Consider the following 21,964-nt stretch of genomic DNA (forward strand, 5'->3'; position numbering starts at 1 on the left):
GTATTATTACTGATCAGTGAATTCTTTTGGCATGCATAAAATAGTACAGGGAAGAAATTGTGGAAATTCTGATTCTTTTCTGTTCTCAGGATTGTTACAGTAAATATCATCTCAGTAAAATATAGTAAATTCAGTTGTCTAGTGTAAGTGAACATTATGATATATATTAATTGTGTATTATTCATCCTCAGTTTTAAACAGTTAGGACAAAATGTAAAATAATAAACTCTGGTGAGTGAAATGAAAGTTGCTCAGTTGTTTCTGACTCTTTGCAACCCAATGGACTATTCTCTGGCCATGGAATTCTCCAGGCCAGAGTACTGGGGTAGTAGCTGTTCCTTTCTCCAGGTGATCTTCCCCAACCCCAGGATTGAACCCAGGTCTCCCGCATTGCAGGTGGATACTTTACTGGAAGTATGCTGATAAAGATGGGCTGAATATAATTTTATCATTTATTGTAGTGATGATACATCAGCTTGAAGTATCTTATAATAATTATAAAAAATTACTGCTTAACAAAAAGTTTGGTTGATTGAATTCCAAGTAATACAGTTTTTGATACTTTAGATCAGAATTTCTCAACCTTAGCACTACTAACATTTTGGGCCAGGTAATTACCTCTGTGTGGGAATGTCCTGTGAATTATCCCATGTTTAGCAGAAACAGTGGAAACAATGGCAGACTTTATTTTTTGGGGCTCCAAAACCACTGCAGATGGTGACTGCAGCCATGAAGTTAAAAGATGCTTAATCCTTGGAAGAAAAGCTAAGACCAACCTAGACAGCACATAAAAAAGCAGAGACATTACTTTGCCAACAAAGGTCCATATAGTCAAGGCTATGGTTTTTCCAGTAGTCATGTATGGATGTGAGAGTTGGACAATAAAGAAAGCTGAGCACCAAAGAATTGATGCTTTTGAACTGTGGTGTTGGAAAAGACCTTTGAGAGTCCCTTGAACAGCAAGGAGATCCAACCAGTCAACCCTAAAGGAAGTCAGTCCTGAATATTTATTGGAAGGACTGATGTTGAAGCTGAAACTCCAATACTTTGGCCACCTGATGTGAAGAACTGACTCATTTGAAAAGGCCTTGATTCTGGGAAAAATTGAAGGCAGAGGAGAAGGGGATGACAGAGGATGAGATGGTTGGATGGCATCACCAACTCAATGGACATGAGTTTGAGTAAACTCTGGGAGTTGGTGATGGACAGGGAGGCCGGCATGCTGCAGACCCTGGGACCGCAAAAAGTTGGACACAACTGAGCTACTGAACTGAGTAACTGACTGAACAGCATCCCTGCCTAGACTCTTATCTATGTGATATCAGTAGCACTCTTGATTATGACAACCAAAAGTGTCTCTTAAGCATTGTCAAATGTTTCCTAATAGATGAGGGGTATCACAGTGTCACCTCTGCCTGGGAACTACTGTTTTAGACTATGGAAAAGAGCTCTGATGGATCTAATCATTTAGAATCGTTTCATCATCTTCTGGGCATTTTTTTCTTCTCTGTTCACTTCAACATTTTTTTTTTTTTTACTATAGTGTATGTGTTGATTTTCAGTGGTAGTAATCTTTCCCCTACCTGGTTAACTTTGTTATACATTGGAAGATATCCTCTGATAAATGGCCTTAAGCTGAAAGACATACCTGCTGATTGATATTCTCCCATAGGTGAGCGTATTGTGGTGGGGGTCATGTTAGTACACTCTGTTATTATATCTGGGCTGTTTTTGGCCACAAAGAATTGTTTGGATAGTGTTAGTTTAGAACTTGAGATGAAGGTAGTTTTCTTAACACAGAGAGTCAGAATGAGAGGCCATTATAGGAGTGTAAGTATCAGATTCGGATGCTCTGGCCACAGCTGAAATCTGGAAACGGATGGTTCTTGGATACTACTTTTATTTTAATGAACATATTTTTTAAGATGGTTTGAATAAATGGATTTCTACCAAGTTTTATGTAGTAGCTTTAATAATGAATAATAACTCGTGATCAAAGGGTGAATTCTTTCAACTGAAAAGTAATGTTAATTTTCAACTGTATGTACTTCATCTTATTTTGAAAGTTTAAAACACCTTACTATTTGTCTATACAGTTATACAATTGTGAGACATTTATTTAAAATTTTTATCATAATATATCTGGCTAAATGTAAAACATGCCATCTATTTATAATAATATAAATACATGTGACTCAGAAATATTTACTAGAAATGAATACTCTAAAAATACCTTTTACTGCCACACATACTCATAGATAATCATATGCACATTCACTTATTAAAAACAGTTGTTTACAATTATCGAAAGCTAAGTATTCAGAACTTTCCATGCATTATCTCATTTAATCCTCGCAACTACACCTTCATGCTGCTCATGAGGGAATAGAAAAATTCATTGAAGTTACATAATTTATACATAATATATATATATTTAAATACTTGCTATATGCCAGACTTTGCTTTGTTTTCTTTACTTTTTGTTTTGAAATTATTTGACTTAAAAAACAGTGTTCATCTGTATTTCTTACCCAGCTTTCCCTAATTTTATTAATTTAGATAACTAGAGTACAATTATTAAAATTATAAAATCAGAAAATTTATATTGGTACAATACTATTAATCATAAACTACATGTCTTATATGAATTCTACCAGTTTTTCTGTTAATGTCCTTTTCTGTTTTAAAATTCACTCTAAAAAAAAAAAAAAAAACAGTCTAATCCCACAGTACATTTAATTGTTTTATCTCCTTAGTCTTCAACCTATGGCATTTCCTCAGTCTTTCCTTGACTATCATGACCTTGATACTTGATGCTGCTGCTGCTAAGTCGCTTCAGCCTTGTCGGACTCTGTGCGACCCCATAGACAGCAGCCCACCAGGCTCCCCTGTTCCTGGGATTCTCCAGGCAAGAATACTGGAGTGGGTTGCCATTTCCTCCTCCAATGCATGAAAGTGAAAAGAGAAAGTGAAGTCGCTCAGTCGTGTCCGACTCTTAGTAACCCCCTAGACTACAGCCTACCAGGTTCCTCCGTCCATGGATTTTCCAGGCAAGAGTACTGGAGTGGGGTGCCATTGCCTTCACCCTGATACCTGATGAATACTGGTCAATTATGTATATGGTCTCGCAGTTTGAGTTTGTCTGATGTTTTCTCATGATTCAACAGAGGTTATGTTTTGGGCAAGAATACCACAGAGGTGATATGCTCTTCTAAGGGCATCAGAGGATACATGATATTGATACATTTTATTTTTGGTGATTTAGTTTCTTTACTGTGAAGTTACTATTTTGCCCTTTCTTAATTAGTAACTATCTCAAGGAGATACTTTTGAGTTTATGCAAATATCTTGTTTCTCTTCAGACTTACCTACTGCTTTTAGCATCCTTTGGTGCACATGTATTTTAAACTTTCTTCTTTGAGCTGTTCTAACAATTTGGCAGGCCAATGATTGTTTTTTGGATTATTCAGTATTACAGAGATATTACCTTCCTCCTCTTTAACTTCCAAGTTGATGGCTAGGATTCTTTCCAGTTTTGCTTGTGCTCAGCAGAGGACAATAGTAAATAAACTCTGAATTCAATAATATTTAACTTAAAAAGGAAAATTTGAAAAGCCAGTCCTTGTTAATTCAAGCATATAACTTAAAATCCTCTCTAGAGTAACAAAGGCTAGAGTGGATTTGTTAAATTTCTTTAAAATGAAAAGAAAGGTATCTATGAGATAAACGTGGACTAGTTGACCAAATTTTGGGTTACTGAAACTAAGAAATACCTATTAAAACATGAGAAAAAAAACTTTTACCCTAAGCCAGTATAAGAGAAGAGTACTTTACATATGAGAAGAACACTCAGCCACCTAGGAGATCATACTGGCTAGAAGTATATATCTAAAATTAAAACACTTGAAATAAAATAATACATGAATAATGTATATAATAGAACTTCTAAGGCAAATGGCTGCATAAGCATGTTTTTTTAAAAAAGAGATAAATTTTTCCCAGGTTTTCCTGGTGACTCAATGGTAAAAGAATTTGTGTGTCAATGTAGGAGACTCAAGTTTGATCCATGGGTCAGTAAGATCCCCTGGAGGAGGAAATGGCAACCCACTCCAGTATTCTTGCCTGGAGGATCCCATGGACAGAGGACCTTGGCAAAGCTATGGTCCATAGGGTTGCAAGGAGTCAGGCACAACTGAGCAACTGAGCACAAAAACTTTTCCCACTTGAATGAACAGGAATAAAAGAGAAACTTGCACTTTTACTGAAACTGAAAAAGAGCCCCCAGCCTGATACTACTAGCTCTAGTTCTACTCTTTTGTACAACCAGATTTCAATTTTGTTTTATTTTTGGACAATGTTATGAGAAATAAACTATTTGTGCTTTAATTCTATAGAATAGAGTCACAAAGGTGGATTGGTAGATTCAAATATTAATATATGTATATTTTTTATTTTATTAAATATTTTCAGGAAGAGTGATCTAAATGAGCAATGTAAGAGTTTGCTGATTATGCCTTCTGGGTGTTCCTTATTTTCGTCTTGAGTGAAGTTACATCAACAGAACGATATATGCCCAGAGTTCATAAGCTATTATCCTATGACAAGTAATGACTTTTATTCACTGAGCTCTTATATGCCAGGTACTCAGCTAAAATGCTTATCTATTTTATGTCCCAAATTACTTTTGCTGTGGAGTACAAAGGCAATTTTAAAAACAAATCCTTTCATTATTTTTTTTAAAATAATACATTTACAAACTTAGTTACAAAATGAATGAGTCACAAGAATGAAATGTACAGCATGGGGAATATAGACAGTAATACTGTAATATCTTTATATGATGACAGGTGGTAACTAGACTTACTGTGGTGTGATCATTTGGTAATATATAGAAATATTGAATCACTATGTCACATACCTAGAATTCACATAGTGTTGTAGGTCAATTATACACCAATTAAAAATTTCAAGACATCATTGAGAAGCCTCCGTAATACATTTAAACAGAACATTTTAGAATTATCTGAAACAATAGATTACCAGCTATAACTTTTTAAAATAGCCTTTTCCAGTAAACTCTACATTTTCATATTTTTAAAATAAATGTCTTTTTTTATATACTTAGTGAAATGAAACTTGTTGGTGAAGATAGTTTGTAGAGGAAGTTATCAGCCATGTACCTTGCTGTCAAACAGCCATATGTCTCAAAGCTTATTAGTAACTGATGCCCTAAAACTTGCCTTTTAAGCATTAGTTCCATGTAGCCATCAGAACCAACTATGCCTTTCCATATTGAATGCTGATAAAGAGAAAAAAAATTCTTTATGAGCCTACTAGTTATCAGTCAGTTCAGTCCAGTTCCTCAGTCATTTCCAGCTCTTTGCAACCCTATGAACTGCAGCACGAAAGGGCTCCCTGTCCATCACCAACTCCTGGAGTTTACTCAAACTCATGTCCATGGAGTCAGTGATACCATGCAACCATCTCATCCTCTGTCGTCCCCTTCTCCTCCTGCATTCAATCTTTCCCAGCATCAGGGTCTTTTCAATGAATCAGTTCTTCATATCAGGTGGCCAAAGTATTGGAGTTTCAGCTTCAGTATCAGTCCTTCCAATAATATTCAGGACTGATTTCCTTTAGGATGGACTGGTTGGATCTCCTTGCAATCCAAGGGACTCTCAAGTCTTCTCCAACACCACAATTCAAAAGCATCAGTTCTTTGGGACTAAGCTTTCTTTATAGTTCAACTCTCACATCCATACATGCCTACTGGAAAAACCATAGCTTTGACTAGATGGACCTTTGCTGGCAAAGTAATGTCTCTGCTTTTTAATAAGCTGTCTAGGTTAGTCATAGCTTTTCATCCAAGGAATAAATGTCTTTTAATTTCATGGCTGCAGTCACCATCTGCAGTGATTTTGGAACCCCCCAAAATAAAGTCTGACACTGTTTCCACTGTTTCCACATCTATTTGCCATGAAGTGATAGGACCAGATGCCGTGATCTTCGTTTTCTGAATGTTGAGCTTTAAGCCAACTTTTTCACTCTCCTCTTTCACTTTCATCAAAGGCTTGTAAGTTCTTTGCTTTCTGCCATAAGGGTGGTGTCACCTGCATATCTGAGGTTATTGATATTTCTCCCGGCAATCTTGATTCCAGCTTGTGCTTCATCCAGTCCAGCATTTCTCATGATGTACTTTGCATATAAGTTAAATAAACAGGGTGACAGTAAACAGCCTTGACATACTCCTTTCCCGATTTGGAACTAGACTGTTGTTTCATGTCCATTTCTAAGTGTTGCTTCCTGACCTGCATACAGATTTCTCAAGAGACAGGTCAAGTGGTCTGGTATTCCCATCTCTTGAAGAATTTTCCACAGTTTGTTATGATCTACATAGTCAAAGGCTTCTGCATAGTCAGTGAAGCAGAAGTAGATGTTTTTCTGGAACTCTATTCCTTTTTCAGTGATCAAACAGATGTTGGCAATTTGATCTCTGGTTCTTCTGCCTTTTCTAAATGTAGCTTGAACATGTGGAAGTTCACAGTTCATGTACTGTTGAAACCTGACTTGGAGAATTTTGAGCATTACTTTGCTAGTGTGTGAGATGAGTGCAATTGTGCAGTAGTTTGAGCATTCTTTGGCGTTGCTTTTCTTTGGGACTGAAATGAAAGCTGACCTTATCCAGTCCTATGATCACTGCTGAGTTTTCCAAATTTGCTGGCATATTGAATGCAGCACTTTCACAGCATCATCTTTTAGGTGCTCACTCCACTAGCCTTGTTCATAGTGACACTTGCTAGTTATAGCAGTACCATTTTCTATGGAGGTGATTGACAGCAATGTCAGAATATGAAGAGAAGTTTTTGAATTGTGTATGACTGGAAAATTTACTGAAATTGCTCTATTAATGATGCTGTTGTGTCAACCTGAGATTTCTTTTACCCTATGTATCTATCTTAAAAAAATCATATACATACCATATGGATTCAATAATTTAAAGATTAATCTTGCATTATTTTAATTGGCCAGTGTTTTATTTTACCTTTCTAAATTTAAGTATGCTTGATTTGCAGTGTTGTGTTAATTTCTGCTATACAGCAAAGTGATTTAGTTATACATGTATATTACTTTTTCATGTTCTTTTCCTTTGTGGTTTATTATAGGATATTGAATATAGTTCTTTATGCTTTGCAGTAGGACCTTGTTTTTCCATTACATGTGTATATATACATGTATAATACATATGTATATATGTAATAGTTTGCATTATGTATGTGTATGTGCATTTATATAATAGTTGTATCTCCAATCACAAACTCCCAACTCATCCTTCCCACTCACCCCCAACCCGTGGCAAACACAAGAATGTTCTTTATGTCTGTGGGTCTGTTTGTGTTTTGTAGATATGTTCATGTATGTCATGTTTTAGAGTCTACATATTGGTGATATCACCTGATATTTGTCTTTCTCTGATTTACTTCACTTAGTATGATAATCTCTAGGTCCATCCATGTTTCTGCAAATGGGATATTTCATTCTTTTTATGGCTGGGTTTTATTCCATTGTGTGGAAGACTTTAATCACCTGTTGATAGACATTTAGGTAGTTTCCATGTCTTGGCTGTTGGTTTTGTGCTAGTAAGAACAAGAACATAGTGGTGCTTGTATCTTTTCTAATTATAGTTTTGTCTGGATATACATCCAGGAGTGGGATTGCTGGAATCATATGGCAACTCTATTTTCAGTTGAATGAATAACCTCTATACTGTTTTCCATAGAGGCTGCACTAATTTACATTTCCACCTGTAATATTGGAAAGTTCCCTTTTATCCACATACTCTCCAGCATTTGTTATTTGCAGACTTTTAATGATGGTCATTCTGACTGGTGTGAGGTAGTACTTAATTATAATTTTGATATGCATCTCTCTAATAATTAGCAATGATGAGCATCTTTTCATATGTTGATATGAGCATATCAATAGTTTTAAATAGTTTTAATGAAATAGTGTTAAATGAAATCAAATTGTTTTTCTTAGAAAACAGGTAGTAATTATGTGAATCGCCTATAGAATTCCATACAAAAATCTTTCTATGGTTAAATTATTTAAATAATAAAAGTTTACTCATGGTTGATATGTGAATAGTATTCTTTTTGTCTCTTCCTAGATATGTGTACTCATTTAAGCAACTGTGAACTTCACAGTTTCCTTGCTTAATTGTGATATTAGTGTATGCAGAGTATTAAAATGATCATAACCTATTCTAGATTTTAAAAGATTATAAGATATAACTGACATATAACGTTATATTAGTTTCAGGTGTACATATAATGATTCAACATTTGTATTAGTGTGAAATGCACACCATGGTAAGTTCAGTTAATATCCTTGTCACACAGTTATAAATATTTTTCCATGTGATGAGGACTTTTAAGATCTGTTTTCTTCTTGCTGTTGTTCAGTCGCCCAAGTTGTGGCCAATGCTTTGCGACCCCGTGGATTGTAGCACTCCCCCTCCCTGTCCCTGACCATCTCCTGGAGTTTGCCCAAGTTCATGTCCATTGCATCGATGATGCCATCCAGCCATGTCATCCACTGATGCCCTCTTCTCTTCTGCCCTCAATTTTTCCCAGCATCAGGGACTTTTCAATGAGTCAGCTGTTTGCATCTGTTGACCAAAATACTGGAGCTTTAGCTTCAGCATCAGTCCTTCCAATGAGTATTCAGAGTTTATTTTCCTAAGATTGACTGGTTTGACCTCCTTGCTGTCCAGGGGACTTTCAGATATCTTCCCCAACACCACAGTTCAAAAGCATTAATTCTTTGGTATTCTGCCCTCTTTACCGTCCAGCTCTCTCAACCATACGTGACCACTGGGAAGACCATAAACTTGACTATACGGACCTTTGTTGGTGGAGTGATGTTTCTGCTTTTCAACACACTGTCTAGGTTTGTCATAGCTTTCTTGCTGTGAAGCAGTCGCCTTCTGATTTCATGGCTGCCGACGCCATCCACAGTGATTTTAGAGCCCAAGAAGAAGAAATCTGTCGTTGCGTTCACCTTTTCCCTTTCTGTTTGCCATCAAATAATGGGATCAGATGCTATGATCTAAGTTTTTTTAAAATTGAGTTTTAAGCCAGCTCTTTCCCTCTCCTTCACTCTCATCAAGAGGCTCTTTAATTCCTCTTTGCTTTGTGCCATTAGAGTGGTATCATCTACATAGCTGAGGTTGTTTCTCCTCTGTTTTCTTGGCAACTTTCAAATGTACAATGAAATATTATTAAGAATAGTCACCATGCAGTCCATTACATCCTATCACATATTTGTTTTATAATTGTAAGTTCTTAACTTTTGACTCCTTCATTCATTTCCATTCTAGATTTTAATATCAACATAAACTATTATAATAAGATCTATGTAAATAGTACCCAAAATCGCTAAGCAAGTTAACAAAAATGCTTAGAAGTCAAGTCCTTATAAATGGATCATATTAAAGCCATTTTGAGACCATAGTTCAAACTAGACTCTAGGATAAACTGTAAAATATATTTGTGTTTTTGGGAGGACTCACTGTATTGGGGATTACCCGATCAGATTCATGGATGCTTAAGACCTAGAAGTATGTTGCTATTTGGATTTCGAAGACAGGGTTACATTTCACTATAATTTGGTCGTATTTTCTTGATTCATTAAGATAATAGTATTATGCTGTAAGTGAATAAATGATGAGGTGATTTAAGAAGAATGAAAAGTTAATATGCTTATTTTCCTAAGATTATGGCAACACATAGTTGTATGAAGTTACTGTATTCAAATGACTTATTTTTTTATATAAGAATACAAGTTTTTTAGATTCGTTATGCTTAGTATTAAGCTTACCTTATTAACTGGAATTTTAATTTACATTGTTTTTGTTTACTCTATATTTTATCTTTCTGAAAACATGTATTTCTAAACTTATTTTCATATTTAAAACAAGTATTCCTAAAAGTTTGACTTATTTTAAATATATTTAATTATTTTGCATAATTCTACTATTTAATACCAAAAATTAACGTTTGCCTCCTTCCCATAGATATGGAGTCTGGAGAACGGTTACCATCCTCAACAGCCTCCTCTACTACACCACCTTCATCCTCTATGCCTTCTGTGGCTTCATCAGTTTCAAAAGGCGGCCTTTCCACTGGAGCTGCTTCACTTAGCTCTACAATCAACCCATGTGGTGAATACTCTTTATTAACTCTAGCATGCCATCCTTTTACTAGTTTGCATTCAGAGTGTTTTATTGAACTTTGAATAAAATGTTTTCTTTACCTCCTCAGGCCTGTTGAACAATTGCTAGGTTAAACTTCTAGTCTCTGCTTTTTCTGGATTTTATCAGCACACTGGAGTAGCACTGCTTATTCCATGTTTTCATAATTTTTAGAAGCTCTTTTTAACAGTTTCATTATAATATCTTACTTGGACCATTTTAATCAATAAATTAATACATGAAAAATCTTTTAAAACAATAGGCTCATGAGAGAGTAAAGAAATACAAAAGAAACCTGGATGGTAAGATTAGGCCTCAGTGGACCTCTTTGCCCTAAATTTGCTTCCAGTGTTTTAAATGACCTTCACCAAACCTCAGTTACCCTCATTCATAAGATACATACTAAAACGTATCATTTATTTGATGAAAACTATTTTTTAAATTTTAAATATTTTGAAAAATATTTAAAGATATTTGACAAGTTTTTCTTAAACATGAGTAAAGGTTATATTGTTAAAGGAACTTTATTTCAGAAATGAAAACGACCTCAATTTTAGTTCTATGTAAAAGGTATTTTTTACCTTTCAAAATCACTTTTTGCCCAAACACGTTTGGATATTTAGTAGAATACATTCTCTTTTTTCTTTTTTAACCTAAAGTTGATCAACTCTTTCCTTTATCCTTAGGAAGATTTTTAATCTTATATATATAATTATCTTATTTCATGTGTATAAGCATTAGAACTAAATAATGTTTCACTTTTTCAAAATTAGTTTATAATTTTAGGTGAATAAAATACATCAATATGGAATGTTTGCTGACAGAATACCTTCGCAAATTGTCAAATATATATTTGTTGAATTATCTGATTTTTTCCAGTCTGTGGTATGACAAGGATTTTGTTTTGTCATTTTATCAGAACAATTTTCTAACATCTTAGTAATTGTAAAGTAACTAAAAGAATATACCATTACATTGAAAACGTAAATGAATAAAATTCCTGTTCTCCTGCACCCTGTACAATCTAGGTTATTTAGCAACTTCCCCATTTCCCTTGTGTATAAAATGATAGCTATATGTAACATAATGAATGCCTTTGATATGCTGTGTTCAAGAATAGTGATACCACAATTGGCATTTTACCTTAACTTTCCTTGTCTAAATGATAACACACAGCTGTATTTTCGTAATTATTCTTTCATGCTTTTTTATAACTCTTCTCCTTTCCTTTGTTGTCAACTCCTTTCATTGTGTTCTTCGAATTTGCTGTCTTACTTTGTATTTACTTGTGAATTAATATTTAAAATATATAATGTCTCTAGGGAAATGTCCTTTTTTCAGTGTTGAAATTTTCAGTCCTTGAGTACAGAGCCTTGAGTTTTCTAGACACTTTGCTATTAGCTATTTCTCATGTAGCTTTCTGAATTAGTGGCATTTGAATTGTTTACAATTCTGACTAGTCACACATTGAATGCAATTTTTTGGTACTGGTAGTGGGAGTTGCAGACAGACAGAGTATGCTTAGTTATTGAATAACATTAGAGATTTCCTCATCTATAAAGGACTTAATTTTTATCATTTATTTTCCACTAGAATATCTTGTAGAGTTTTTATGTGCAGATACTCTTACTGAATGAAGCTATAATTTATTTCTATATTTATTCTGGGATATATCACTTATTAATCAACAGAATATAATTTTAGTACCTACGACAGGAGTTTTTTTCACTTTCTAAGAAAAAAATTTTTTCTATTTTTAACTTTCACAGTGTTGTGGTTTATGTTTAAAGTAGAGCCTTATAATGTATGGAAAATGCTCAGTTGTCCTACATAATTCAGTTTGTCAAATTTTCCTGTCTTCTCTTACCTGTTTGTTATTTTTGGCCTATTCAGTGTCTGATAATTCTCTCCTTTTAAAAGTAAAATTATAAAGTGATAATGGGCCTGCCTTATTTATCTTAAACAATTTGAATTTCCTCTATGTTCTTGATGTATAGAGACAACAAAACAGAATTTTCATCTTTAAAATATCAGTACCTCACCAGTTCTTTAATGGTCCCTTTGAGGACATTATTGTTTTAAATGGTTATTTTAATTGGCCTTTCTCTGTTATCTTCATTAATGATATATCTATAGGAATTCCTGTTAGTTACAAATAATTTAAACCTGCTTTCAAAGTTTGAATAATCAACTAATTTCTTTTAAATCAACATCTTGTCAGGGTCTGGGGTTATACACACCTACAAGTTAGCCTGTTACTGTTATGACGCTGGCAGAAGACTTGAGACTCCTTGGTCAGAGATCTTATGACTATGGCATAGCAAATAGTCATGTTGGCATTGATTCCCCAGGTATCCCAAATCCCATAGGGCAACACTGAGAGACTTAGTTGAATTTTACACATTTAGTGGGTTTGTGTCACAGCTAAGGAATGCTTAGTTTAGCAACCTGCTGCTTTTGTAGTAAATAAAAGCACACCCACTCTGGAAGGAGATGTCACCTCATCCATCAAGATTACTCACTGCAGTCCTGAGAAAGTGCCCAGTTTTAAAGAGTGGTCAAGACCTTGCATTCTTGGCATGCCCAGCAACAACATGCAGGGACCATGAAGGACTGTCTCTCACAACACACCTTTAATTTTCTTGCAGTAACTTGGATAGAAAATTACACTGCAACAAAGATTGATGAATCTAAGGCTATCTGCATATAGGGGCCTTGTTGGTCATATCAGAAGTTATATTTCTTTTCCTTTTAAAGTATGATTTTAAAAAAATAACTTGCCTACTTTTAAACAATAATTTGGGATAGCTTTCAATAAATACACTGGTACCATAAACAAAACAATTAACTAAAATATCAAAAGATAGACTTTAAAAAGTATAAAAATGTTAGCTGAAGGAAGCCACAGACATTGGACAAAAAACTAGCTGCTAAGAATTTAAAAAAAAATAGTGGGCTACATAGCTCACATACTAGTGCTGGTGAATGTATCAGTTCCTCAGAGAAAAACAGACCTTTACTTCACCTGAGTGGTTTGGGGTATATACCACCAGAACCTTTGTATAAAAGACCACGGGATACACAGTATCCTATATGCCAGTTTTATAGGTATTCAAACATTATTTCCCATATTATCTCTGAACAAAAGCTGAAAGAATAGTATTTAATCAGAGTTGCAAAATTAAACTTTACAGAGTGGATTTGTTTGATATTGATGGTCATTTGGCCTAATGAAAAAAAAGCATAGAACTTTGAGATATTTCAGTGATTAAACTATGCTATATAGATCACTGGATTTCAATCCATTTTTTGAGTTAGAACCCTTCAAACAAAGACTTGTAAAATGTTGAATATATAAAACAGAGAAGCTGTTTAAACTTCGCGTGTTAAAGCTGGAGTATGCCTACTTTTAAAGTTAGTGACTGAAAAGTTAATTGCAGGCCTACCTCTGTAGAAGTGTGCCAAATCATGGTATATTGAGGAGATTCCAAATTGATCAGTAAGGCCTCAGTGTAGGGTATGTGTCAGTGAATAGTAATGTTAACAATGATTAACATAGTTAACAACAATTAACTATAAGTAGGAACACAGGTCAAATAAATGTACTAGTCTTTAGGTAACAGTTCTGAGGTGGGCAGTACCATCACAGACCTGCTCCTAATTTTATTAAATATATCCTATCTTCTGACCTATGGGAGTTTCATGCTCAATATCTGTCTCATGGCTGTTAGAAGGCTGATCCACCTACAGTACTGTTTTCCAGGAAGGAAGAGGATGGAGTAGAAGAGGGAAAAAGTTGTATGTCTGATTACTTCAACTCCTTTTAAAGAGCTTTCCCAGAAACCCATCTAGAGATTTCCACTTAACATCTCTTTTGTCAGAATTATGTGAATGGTAATCTCAGCTTCCAGGAAGAGTAGGAAAATTAGTTTTTAGCTGAGCATATTGCCATCCTGAAGAAAACAGACGTTATTAGTAAGGAATAGGGAGAGAACGGATAGCCAATATCTGCTATGGTTAAGTGGAACAGAGGGACAGGAGGTCAAGCTGGGGAGTAGGTTCAGGTCAGATCATTTAGAACTTCACACACCATGCTTAAGAGTTTAGACAGAAGGATATATTGATTAAAAGCAAAGACTTTGCAATTGAAAGGCCCTGAAATTGAATCTTGGCTTATCTACTTATTAGCTATGTGAATTTGGATAAATTACTCACCCATTCCTAAACTTCAGTTACCTCAAATAAAAAATAAATATGCTATCCATTTTATAAGGATAGATGAGATCATAGAGGAGGGGCCTAGTAAAGTATAACCTTTATTTTTATTCATAGTTGATTAAGTAGAAGAATTAATGCTTTGAAAATGATAGCTCTAGCAGCATATAGAGCATCAGTATGGTCTGAAGCAAAGATCATTAGAAAGTGCTTAATTTATATGAGTGAGAAATAATAAAGCCCAAAATTAGGAATTATTGGAGCTGGAGAAAGAAACAAGATTCCAGAGATAAACTGTAAGCAGATTGTCATGGGGTATAATGAATGGATTTGGTCAAAGTAGTGTTTCAGCAGGGGAGAGAGAAGCCCTGGCGTGACTTGGATAACTGGGAGAAGGGTGCAAGTCTGTGTGCCATACAGTATGTTCTCATTAGTTATCTGTTTTATACATAGTTGTGTATATATGTCAATCTCAATCTCCCAATTCATCCCACCCCCCTTCCCCACTTGGTATCTGTATGTTGGCTCTTAACTATCACAATAATAAATACTTATCAATTCCTTTATAAAAATTGCAGAAAGACTTTACAAGGATGCCAATCCTCCTATGCTGCTGCTGCTAAGTCACTTCAGTCGTGTCCGACTCTGTGCAACCCCAGGGATGGCAGCCCACCAGGCTCCGCTGTCCCTGGGATTCTCCAGATAAGAACACTGGAGTGGGTTGCCATTGCCTTCTCCAATGCATGAAAGTGAAAAGTGAAAGTGAAGTTGCTGAGTCATGTCCGACTCCTAGCGACCCCACGGACTGCAGCCTACCAGGCTGCTCTGTCCATGGGATTTCCCAGGCAATAGTACTGGGGTGGGTTGCCATTGCCTTCTCCGAATCCTCCTATACAGTGTCATTAATTTATCTCTATTTATTACCATATCCATTAGTATAAAAGTCTGCACTTAGTATCTCCCATCTTAAAAAGTAATACATACCAAAAACTCTTCCTTCTTTCACCCAAACACTCTTCTGGCTGTGACTCTGTTTTCTGCCTCCATTTATAACCAAACTTCTCAAAATATATAGCTGTATGTGCTTTCCCCTTTTTCTCATCTTTATGTGTATGTCAATCCACGGCAATGCCATTTTTCTGTCCTCATCTCACTAAACCCTTGGGAAGAATTGACACAATTGACCAGTCTTTGCTTCTTGAAAACCTTTTTTAGGGAAGAATTGATATCAAATTGATAGCATTTCTTCTCTAAAAGTTTGGTAGAATCCACTCTGAAGTCATCTAGGCTTGGAAGTTGGATATTTTTTGTTTGGTTTGATGTTGAGTGTGTGTGTGCTCGGTTGGTCAGTCATGTAGGACTCTTTGCAACTCCATGGACTGTAGCCCGCCAGACCACTCTGTCCATGTGATTTTTCCAGGCAAGAATATTAGAATGGGTTGCCATGTTCTCTTCTAGGGGATCTTCCCGACCTGAGGATTGAACCTGTCTCCTGCATCTTCTGCATTGACAGGTGTATTCTTTACCACTGAGCCACCTGGAAAGCCCAGTGTTGTTATCAGAAGATATTAAATCAGGAGTTCAACTTTTTTTTTGGCCAAACTGTACAACTTGTGGGATTTTTTTTTTTTTTTTTGGTTCAATCAAGAGTTAAACCCTGACCCTCAGCAGTGAGAGCATAGAGCCCTGCCTCCTGGACCACCAGAGAATTCCTAGGAGTTCACCTTTAAAAATAGAAGTATAAAACTATTCAGATTTATAATTTTCTTTGTGGATGACCTTTGGTAGTTGATGTCTTTCACATTTTGCCCATATCATCTAAGTTGTATTATAAGTGCAGAGTTGTTCCAAATAGTACCTTATCCTTGACTCTATAGGATTTGTAATGATATCTTCTCTTTTATTATTGATACTAATGATTTGTGCCTTTTTTCCTTTAGAGCTTTATCAACTTTATCAACCTTTTTGACACTAAATTTTGGTTTCATTGACTTTTTTTCAATATTATTTTTTATGTTTCATTGATTTTTTTACCTTTATTATTTCCTTGTTTTTCAAATGTGTGTGATTTCCTCCTTTTCTCTTCTAATTTCTTAAAGGGAAAACTTAGATTATTTATGGTAGACTTTTCTCATTTTCTCATATATGCACTTAATGCTAAAACTTTCCCTTTCCAACTATAGCTGCATCCCTCAAATTTTGATATATTTTCATTTCATTATCATTCTAGTGAAATTATTTTCTATTTTCCTTTGTGACTTCTTCTTTCACTGTTGTTTAAAAGTTAGTAATTTGACATTTATAATTTTAAAGTGATGTCCATTTTAGTTTTATTGTGGTTAAAAAACGTACTAATGATGATCTGTGCTATGTTTTGGCTTCCCACTGCCACTTTTTCAGACTGGCCCTGGTGGGTCTTCTCTGTGCCTGTGAGAATTGTTGGGTCAGCCATGTACTTGGCAGAGATACATCTCTTTCTCTTTGTGGTTTCCTTGCTTGTAAGATTAGCCCGTGATTTCCAGCTGCTCTGCCAGCTTTGGACTCTGCTCTCTGACACCTCAGGCTTTCTGCTGTCTAAGCTAATCATGGTGAAGGTATGCACTCAATTAAGAGATACATCAAACTGAGCATATCTGCTGTATGGAGCTCTGTCTTTCTCTACGTTCTCTGCTTGCTATTTTGTGGTGCCCGGTACACAGTACTTGTAGTTAGACATTTGGAAAGTTTAAGCTCTGAATTTGAGTATCATTCTTTCTATGGTTTGAACATTGCCAAGATTTCCCCTTTAAATTTCCTGATTTCCTGATGTTTTCTTAGCCTGGAGTCTGACCTCTGGCACCTTTAGTTGATAAGCCTGTTGTTTCATCTTCCACTGTTTTCTGTAGTTAAAGCTGTGTAGTTAGGACAGCATTATGGGACCAGAAAGCAACAAAGTCATACTTCTTACTCCTTCTTTTTACCTTTTTTTCCAGACTAAAATTTCTCCTAGCTTTTCTCTGCTTATCAGTATCTTATTATTGTTGTTTTCAATCGAATTTTTGTAATAATTTTCTGTGGATGATTTCTGTGACCACTTCACTATTACTCCCTCATTACCTGAAGTTATCACCCCCCAAAATGAGTCACTTTCTTTTTAAAAAACCGTTTTACCTTAGACTCCTGGGATGGCATATGTGACACAATCTAACTAATCCAAACATCATATTTCCCATATAATGATGGTTAAGTGATTGGTTAAGGAAGGCACGTGAGCTTAGTCAAAGGCAAAGAGATTCCACTGTAGGATTTTTATTGGTACTTGTGAGGAAGTATAACCTTTTTGTCCCATAAACCTAAAAGGAAGGGCCTATCTGAGTAAATAGAGCCAAGAGAGGAAAGAGAAATTAAATCCTAGTAAACTTTCAACCAGTCTTCTTTATCTAAAGCATCTCCCAGTTCAGTTCAGTTCAGTCGCTCAGTCGTGTCCGACTCTTTGCGACCCCATGAATCCCAGCACGCCAGGCCACCCTGTCCATCACCAACTCCTGGAGTTCACTCAGATTCATGTCCATCAAGTCAGTGATGCCATCCAGCCATCTCATCCTCTGTTGTCCCCTTCTCCTCCTGCCCCCAATCCCTCCCAGCATCAGAGTCTTTTCCAAAGAGTCAACTCTTCTCATGAGGTGGCCAAAGTACTGGAGTTTCAGCTTTAGCATCATTCCTTCCAAAGAAATCCCAGGGCTGATCTCCTTCAGAATGGACTGGTTGGATCTCCTTGCAGTCCAAGGGAGTCTCAAGAGTCTTCTCCAACACCACAGTTTAAAAGCATTAATTCTTCGGCCCTCAGCCTTCTTCACGTCCAACTCTCACATCCATACACAACCACAGGAAAAATCATAGCCTTGACTAGATGGACCTTAGTCAGCAAAGTAATGTCTCTGCTTTTCAATATGCTGTCTAGGCTGGTCATAAGTTTTCTTCCAAGGGTTAAGCGTCTTTTAATTTCATGGCTGCAATCACCATCTGCAGTGATTTTGGAGCCCCCCAAAATAAAGTCTGACACTGTTTCCAATGTTTCTCCATCTGTTTCCCATGGATTGGTAGGAATGGATGCCATGATCTTCGTTTTCTGAATGTTGAGCTTTAAGCCAACTTTTTCACCCTCCTCTTTCACGTTCATCAAGAGGCTTTTTAGTTCCTCTTGACTTTCTGCCATAAGGGTGGTGTCATCTGCATATCTGAGGTTATTGATATTTCTCCTGGCAATCTTGATTCCAGCTTGTGTTTCTTCCAGTCCAGCGTTTCTCATGATGTACTCTGCATAGAAGTTAAATAAACAGGGTGACAATATACAGCCTTGACGTACTCCTTTTCCTATTTGGAACCAGTCTGTTGTTCCATGTCCAGTTCTAACTGTTGCTTCCTGACCTGCATACAGATTTCTCAAGAGGCAGGTCAGATGGTCTGGTATTCCCATCTCTTTCAGAATTTTCCACAGTTTATTGTGATCCACACAGTCAAAGGCTTTGGCATAGTCAATAAAGCAGAAATAGATGTTTTTCTGGAACTCTCTTGCTTTTTCCATGATCCAGCAGATGTTGGCAATTTGATCTCTGGTTTCTCTGCCTTTTCTAAAACCAGCTTGAACATCAGGAAGTTCACGGTTCACATGTTGCTGAAGCCTAGCTTGGAGAATTTTGAGCATTACTTTACTAGCGTGTGAGATGAGTGCAACTGTGTGGTAGTTTGCGCATTCTTTGGCATTGCCTTTCTTTGAAATTGGAATGAAAACTGACCTTTTCCAGTCCTGTGGCCACTGCTGAGTTTTCCAAATTTGCTGGCATATTGAGTGCAGCACTTTCACAGCATCATCTTTCAGGATTTGAAATAGCGCTTATGGAATTCCATCACCTCCACTAGCTCTGTTCATAGTGATGCTTTCTAAGGCCCACTTGACTTCACATTCCAAGATGTCTGGCTCTAGATGAGTGATCACACCATCGTGATTATCTGGGTCATGAAGATCCTTTTTGTACAGTTCTTCTGTGTATTCTTGCCACCTCTTCTTAATATCTTCTGCTTCTGTTAGGTCCATACCATTTCTGTCCTTTATCAAGCCCATCTTTGCATGAAATGTTCCCTTGGTATCTCTAATTTTCTTGAAGAGATCTCTAGTCTTTCCCATTCTGTTGTTTTCCTCTATTTCTTTGCATTGATCACTGAAGAAGGCTTTCTTATCTCTCCTTGCTATTCTTTGGAACTCTGCATTCAGATGCTTATATCTTTCCTTTTCTCCTTGGCTTTTCGCTTCTCTTCTTTTCACAGCTATTTATAGGGCTTCCCTAGACAGCCATTTTGCTGTTTTGCATTTCTTTTCCATAGGGATGATCTTGATTCCTGTCTCCTGTACAGTGTCACAAACCTCATTCCATAGTTCATCAGGCACTCTATCTATCAGATCTAGGCCCTTAAATCTATTTCTCACTTCCACTGTATAATCATAAGGGATTTGATTTAGGTCATACCTGAATGGTCTAGCGGTTTTCCCTGCTTTCTTCAATTTAAGTCTGAATTTGGTAATAAGGAGTTCATGATCTGAGCCAGTCAGCTCCTGGTCTTGTTTTTGTTTCCTGTTTAGAGCTTCTCCATCTTTTGCTGCAAAGAATATAATCAGTCTGATTTCGGTGTTGACCACCTGGTGATGTCCATGTGTAGAGTTTGTGTTGTTGGAAGAGGGTGTTTGCTATTACCAGTGCATTATCTTGGCAAAACTCTATTAGTCTTTGCCCTGCTTCATTCTGTACTCCAAGGCCAAATTTGCCTGTTACTCCAGGTGTTTCTTGACTTCCTACATTTGCATTCCAGTCCCCTATAATGAACAGGACATCTTTTTTGGGTGTTAGTTCTAAAAGCTTTTATGTTACATGAATTAATACATTTACCTTTTCACTTAGGCATTTTGAGTTGATTGTTTTGTACATTTCAATTTAATAAAAACTGATACATCCTCCACCATCTAATTCCCACTTAAGGTCTCAAACATGTTCTCTCTTTGTCTTAGAGGAACTGTACAAGATCTCAATCCTGTTCTCTCTTTGTCTTAGAGGAATTACATAAGCTGATTCTCATGCTTTGTCTCAGGTTAAATATCCTGAAACATTAATTAGTTCATAGTGTCTGGGTAATTTCTATTATCTGTTTTTACACCTAGTAATTTCCTCCATAGTACCCTTCGCAATTTATAATCATAGATTTGGTGGTGTTTTACTTGTTTGTCCCGTTTACATTTAAAAGGCTGGGACCATACAGAGTTCTTTGGTCAGTGTGTATCCAGTCAGTGCCAGGCACAAAATATGTGCTTAAGAAACAATTGTTGAAGAAAGAGAGGGAAGGAGAGATGAAATTGCAGAAATAGGATTTGTAAGTTAGATGATAAATTTACTCTAATGTTTTCTAGGCTATATTATGCTCTACTCGGGTCAGGAAGATCCCCTGGAGAAAGAAATGGCAATTCACTCCAGTATTCTTGCTTGGAGAATCCCCATGGACAGCGGAGCCTGGTGGGCTACGGTCCATGGGGTTGCAAACAGTCAGACCCAGTTGAGTGACTCAGCAGCAGCAGCAGCTTGCCCTACTCTGATGATACCAAATAACTGCAGATTTTAGTTGGAGACGGGCATTATAAGCCTCAAGGTAAAGAATCTTAAAAGATGAGTTGACTTTACTGAAGAGGCATTGAATAAATAAAATTGTTAATTAAAAATTCTTATTTAAAAGATGGAACTTATGTTTACTGTCAGTAGAGAACCATGAAGAGAATGAGATAGGCCTGTTCTTGAGGGTTTGGGGATTAAGCTGGATTTTCATTTCAGTCTTTGAGTACTTATATGAACTATTATAACAATTTTCTTTTTCAGTTGTCTATATTCTAGACCTCTGTAAGTCACAAATAAAGACCATGGAATGTTCACTATCTAGCTTTTTTCCCCCTTTCCGTAGATTTATTTAATGAATGGTTTGATCACAAGGCACCAGGTATTCTTGAAATATATTTTGCATAACTTTTATGGTTAGGACTTTGGAGTTTTCATTAGAATTTTAGCAGTAAATTAGTAAAGAAAAGCCATACTTTCCAAACAATTAAGTAATTTTAAAATGAACCCGAGGTTATGGATATAATTTTTTCTTTCTTCTCAGAAAAAGATATATTGGAATCCTAATCTCCTGTTCTTTAGCATGTGATGTCTTTGTAAATTGGGTCCTTAAGTGAGTGAGTGAAAGTCGCTCAGTTGTGTCCAACTCTTTGCGATCCCATGGACTGTAGCCCAGCAGGCTCTCTGTCCATGGTATTCTCTAGGCAAGAATACTGGAGTGGGTTGCTATTCCCTTCTCCAGGAGATCTTCCCAAACCAGAGATTGAACTCAGCTCTCCTGTTTTATCTTCTTTCAGTTTTGCTTCCTTTTGGTCTTTACCCTACTGGGGTCTTTGGGAACTGTGCCTATGTGTAACAGCATCTA

The 21,964-nt window shown here is 36.3% G+C and overlaps 1 protein-coding gene across 4 annotated transcripts in view; it reads left to right on the forward strand.

Annotated features, from left to right (window-relative positions):
* The first annotated feature begins 10,077 nt into the window (after positions 1–10,077).
* BAZ2B (bromodomain adjacent to zinc finger domain 2B) overlaps positions 10,078–21,964 on the forward strand; it is a 154,276-nt gene continuing 142,389 nt past the window's right edge. For all 4 annotated transcript variants that reach the window (XM_068967110.1, XM_068967114.1, XM_068967112.1 and 1 more), the window contains exon 1: positions 10,078–10,222. In XM_068967110.1, coding sequence (XP_068823211.1) covers positions 10,078–10,222 — 145 coding nt within the window. The remainder of the gene's footprint in view (positions 10,223–21,964) is intronic.

The sequence above is a fragment of the Capricornis sumatraensis genome, chromosome 3 (assembly GCF_032405125.1).
Source record: "Capricornis sumatraensis isolate serow.1 chromosome 3, serow.2, whole genome shotgun sequence".
In the NCBI taxonomy this organism is placed as follows: domain Eukaryota; kingdom Metazoa; phylum Chordata; class Mammalia; order Artiodactyla; family Bovidae; genus Capricornis; species Capricornis sumatraensis.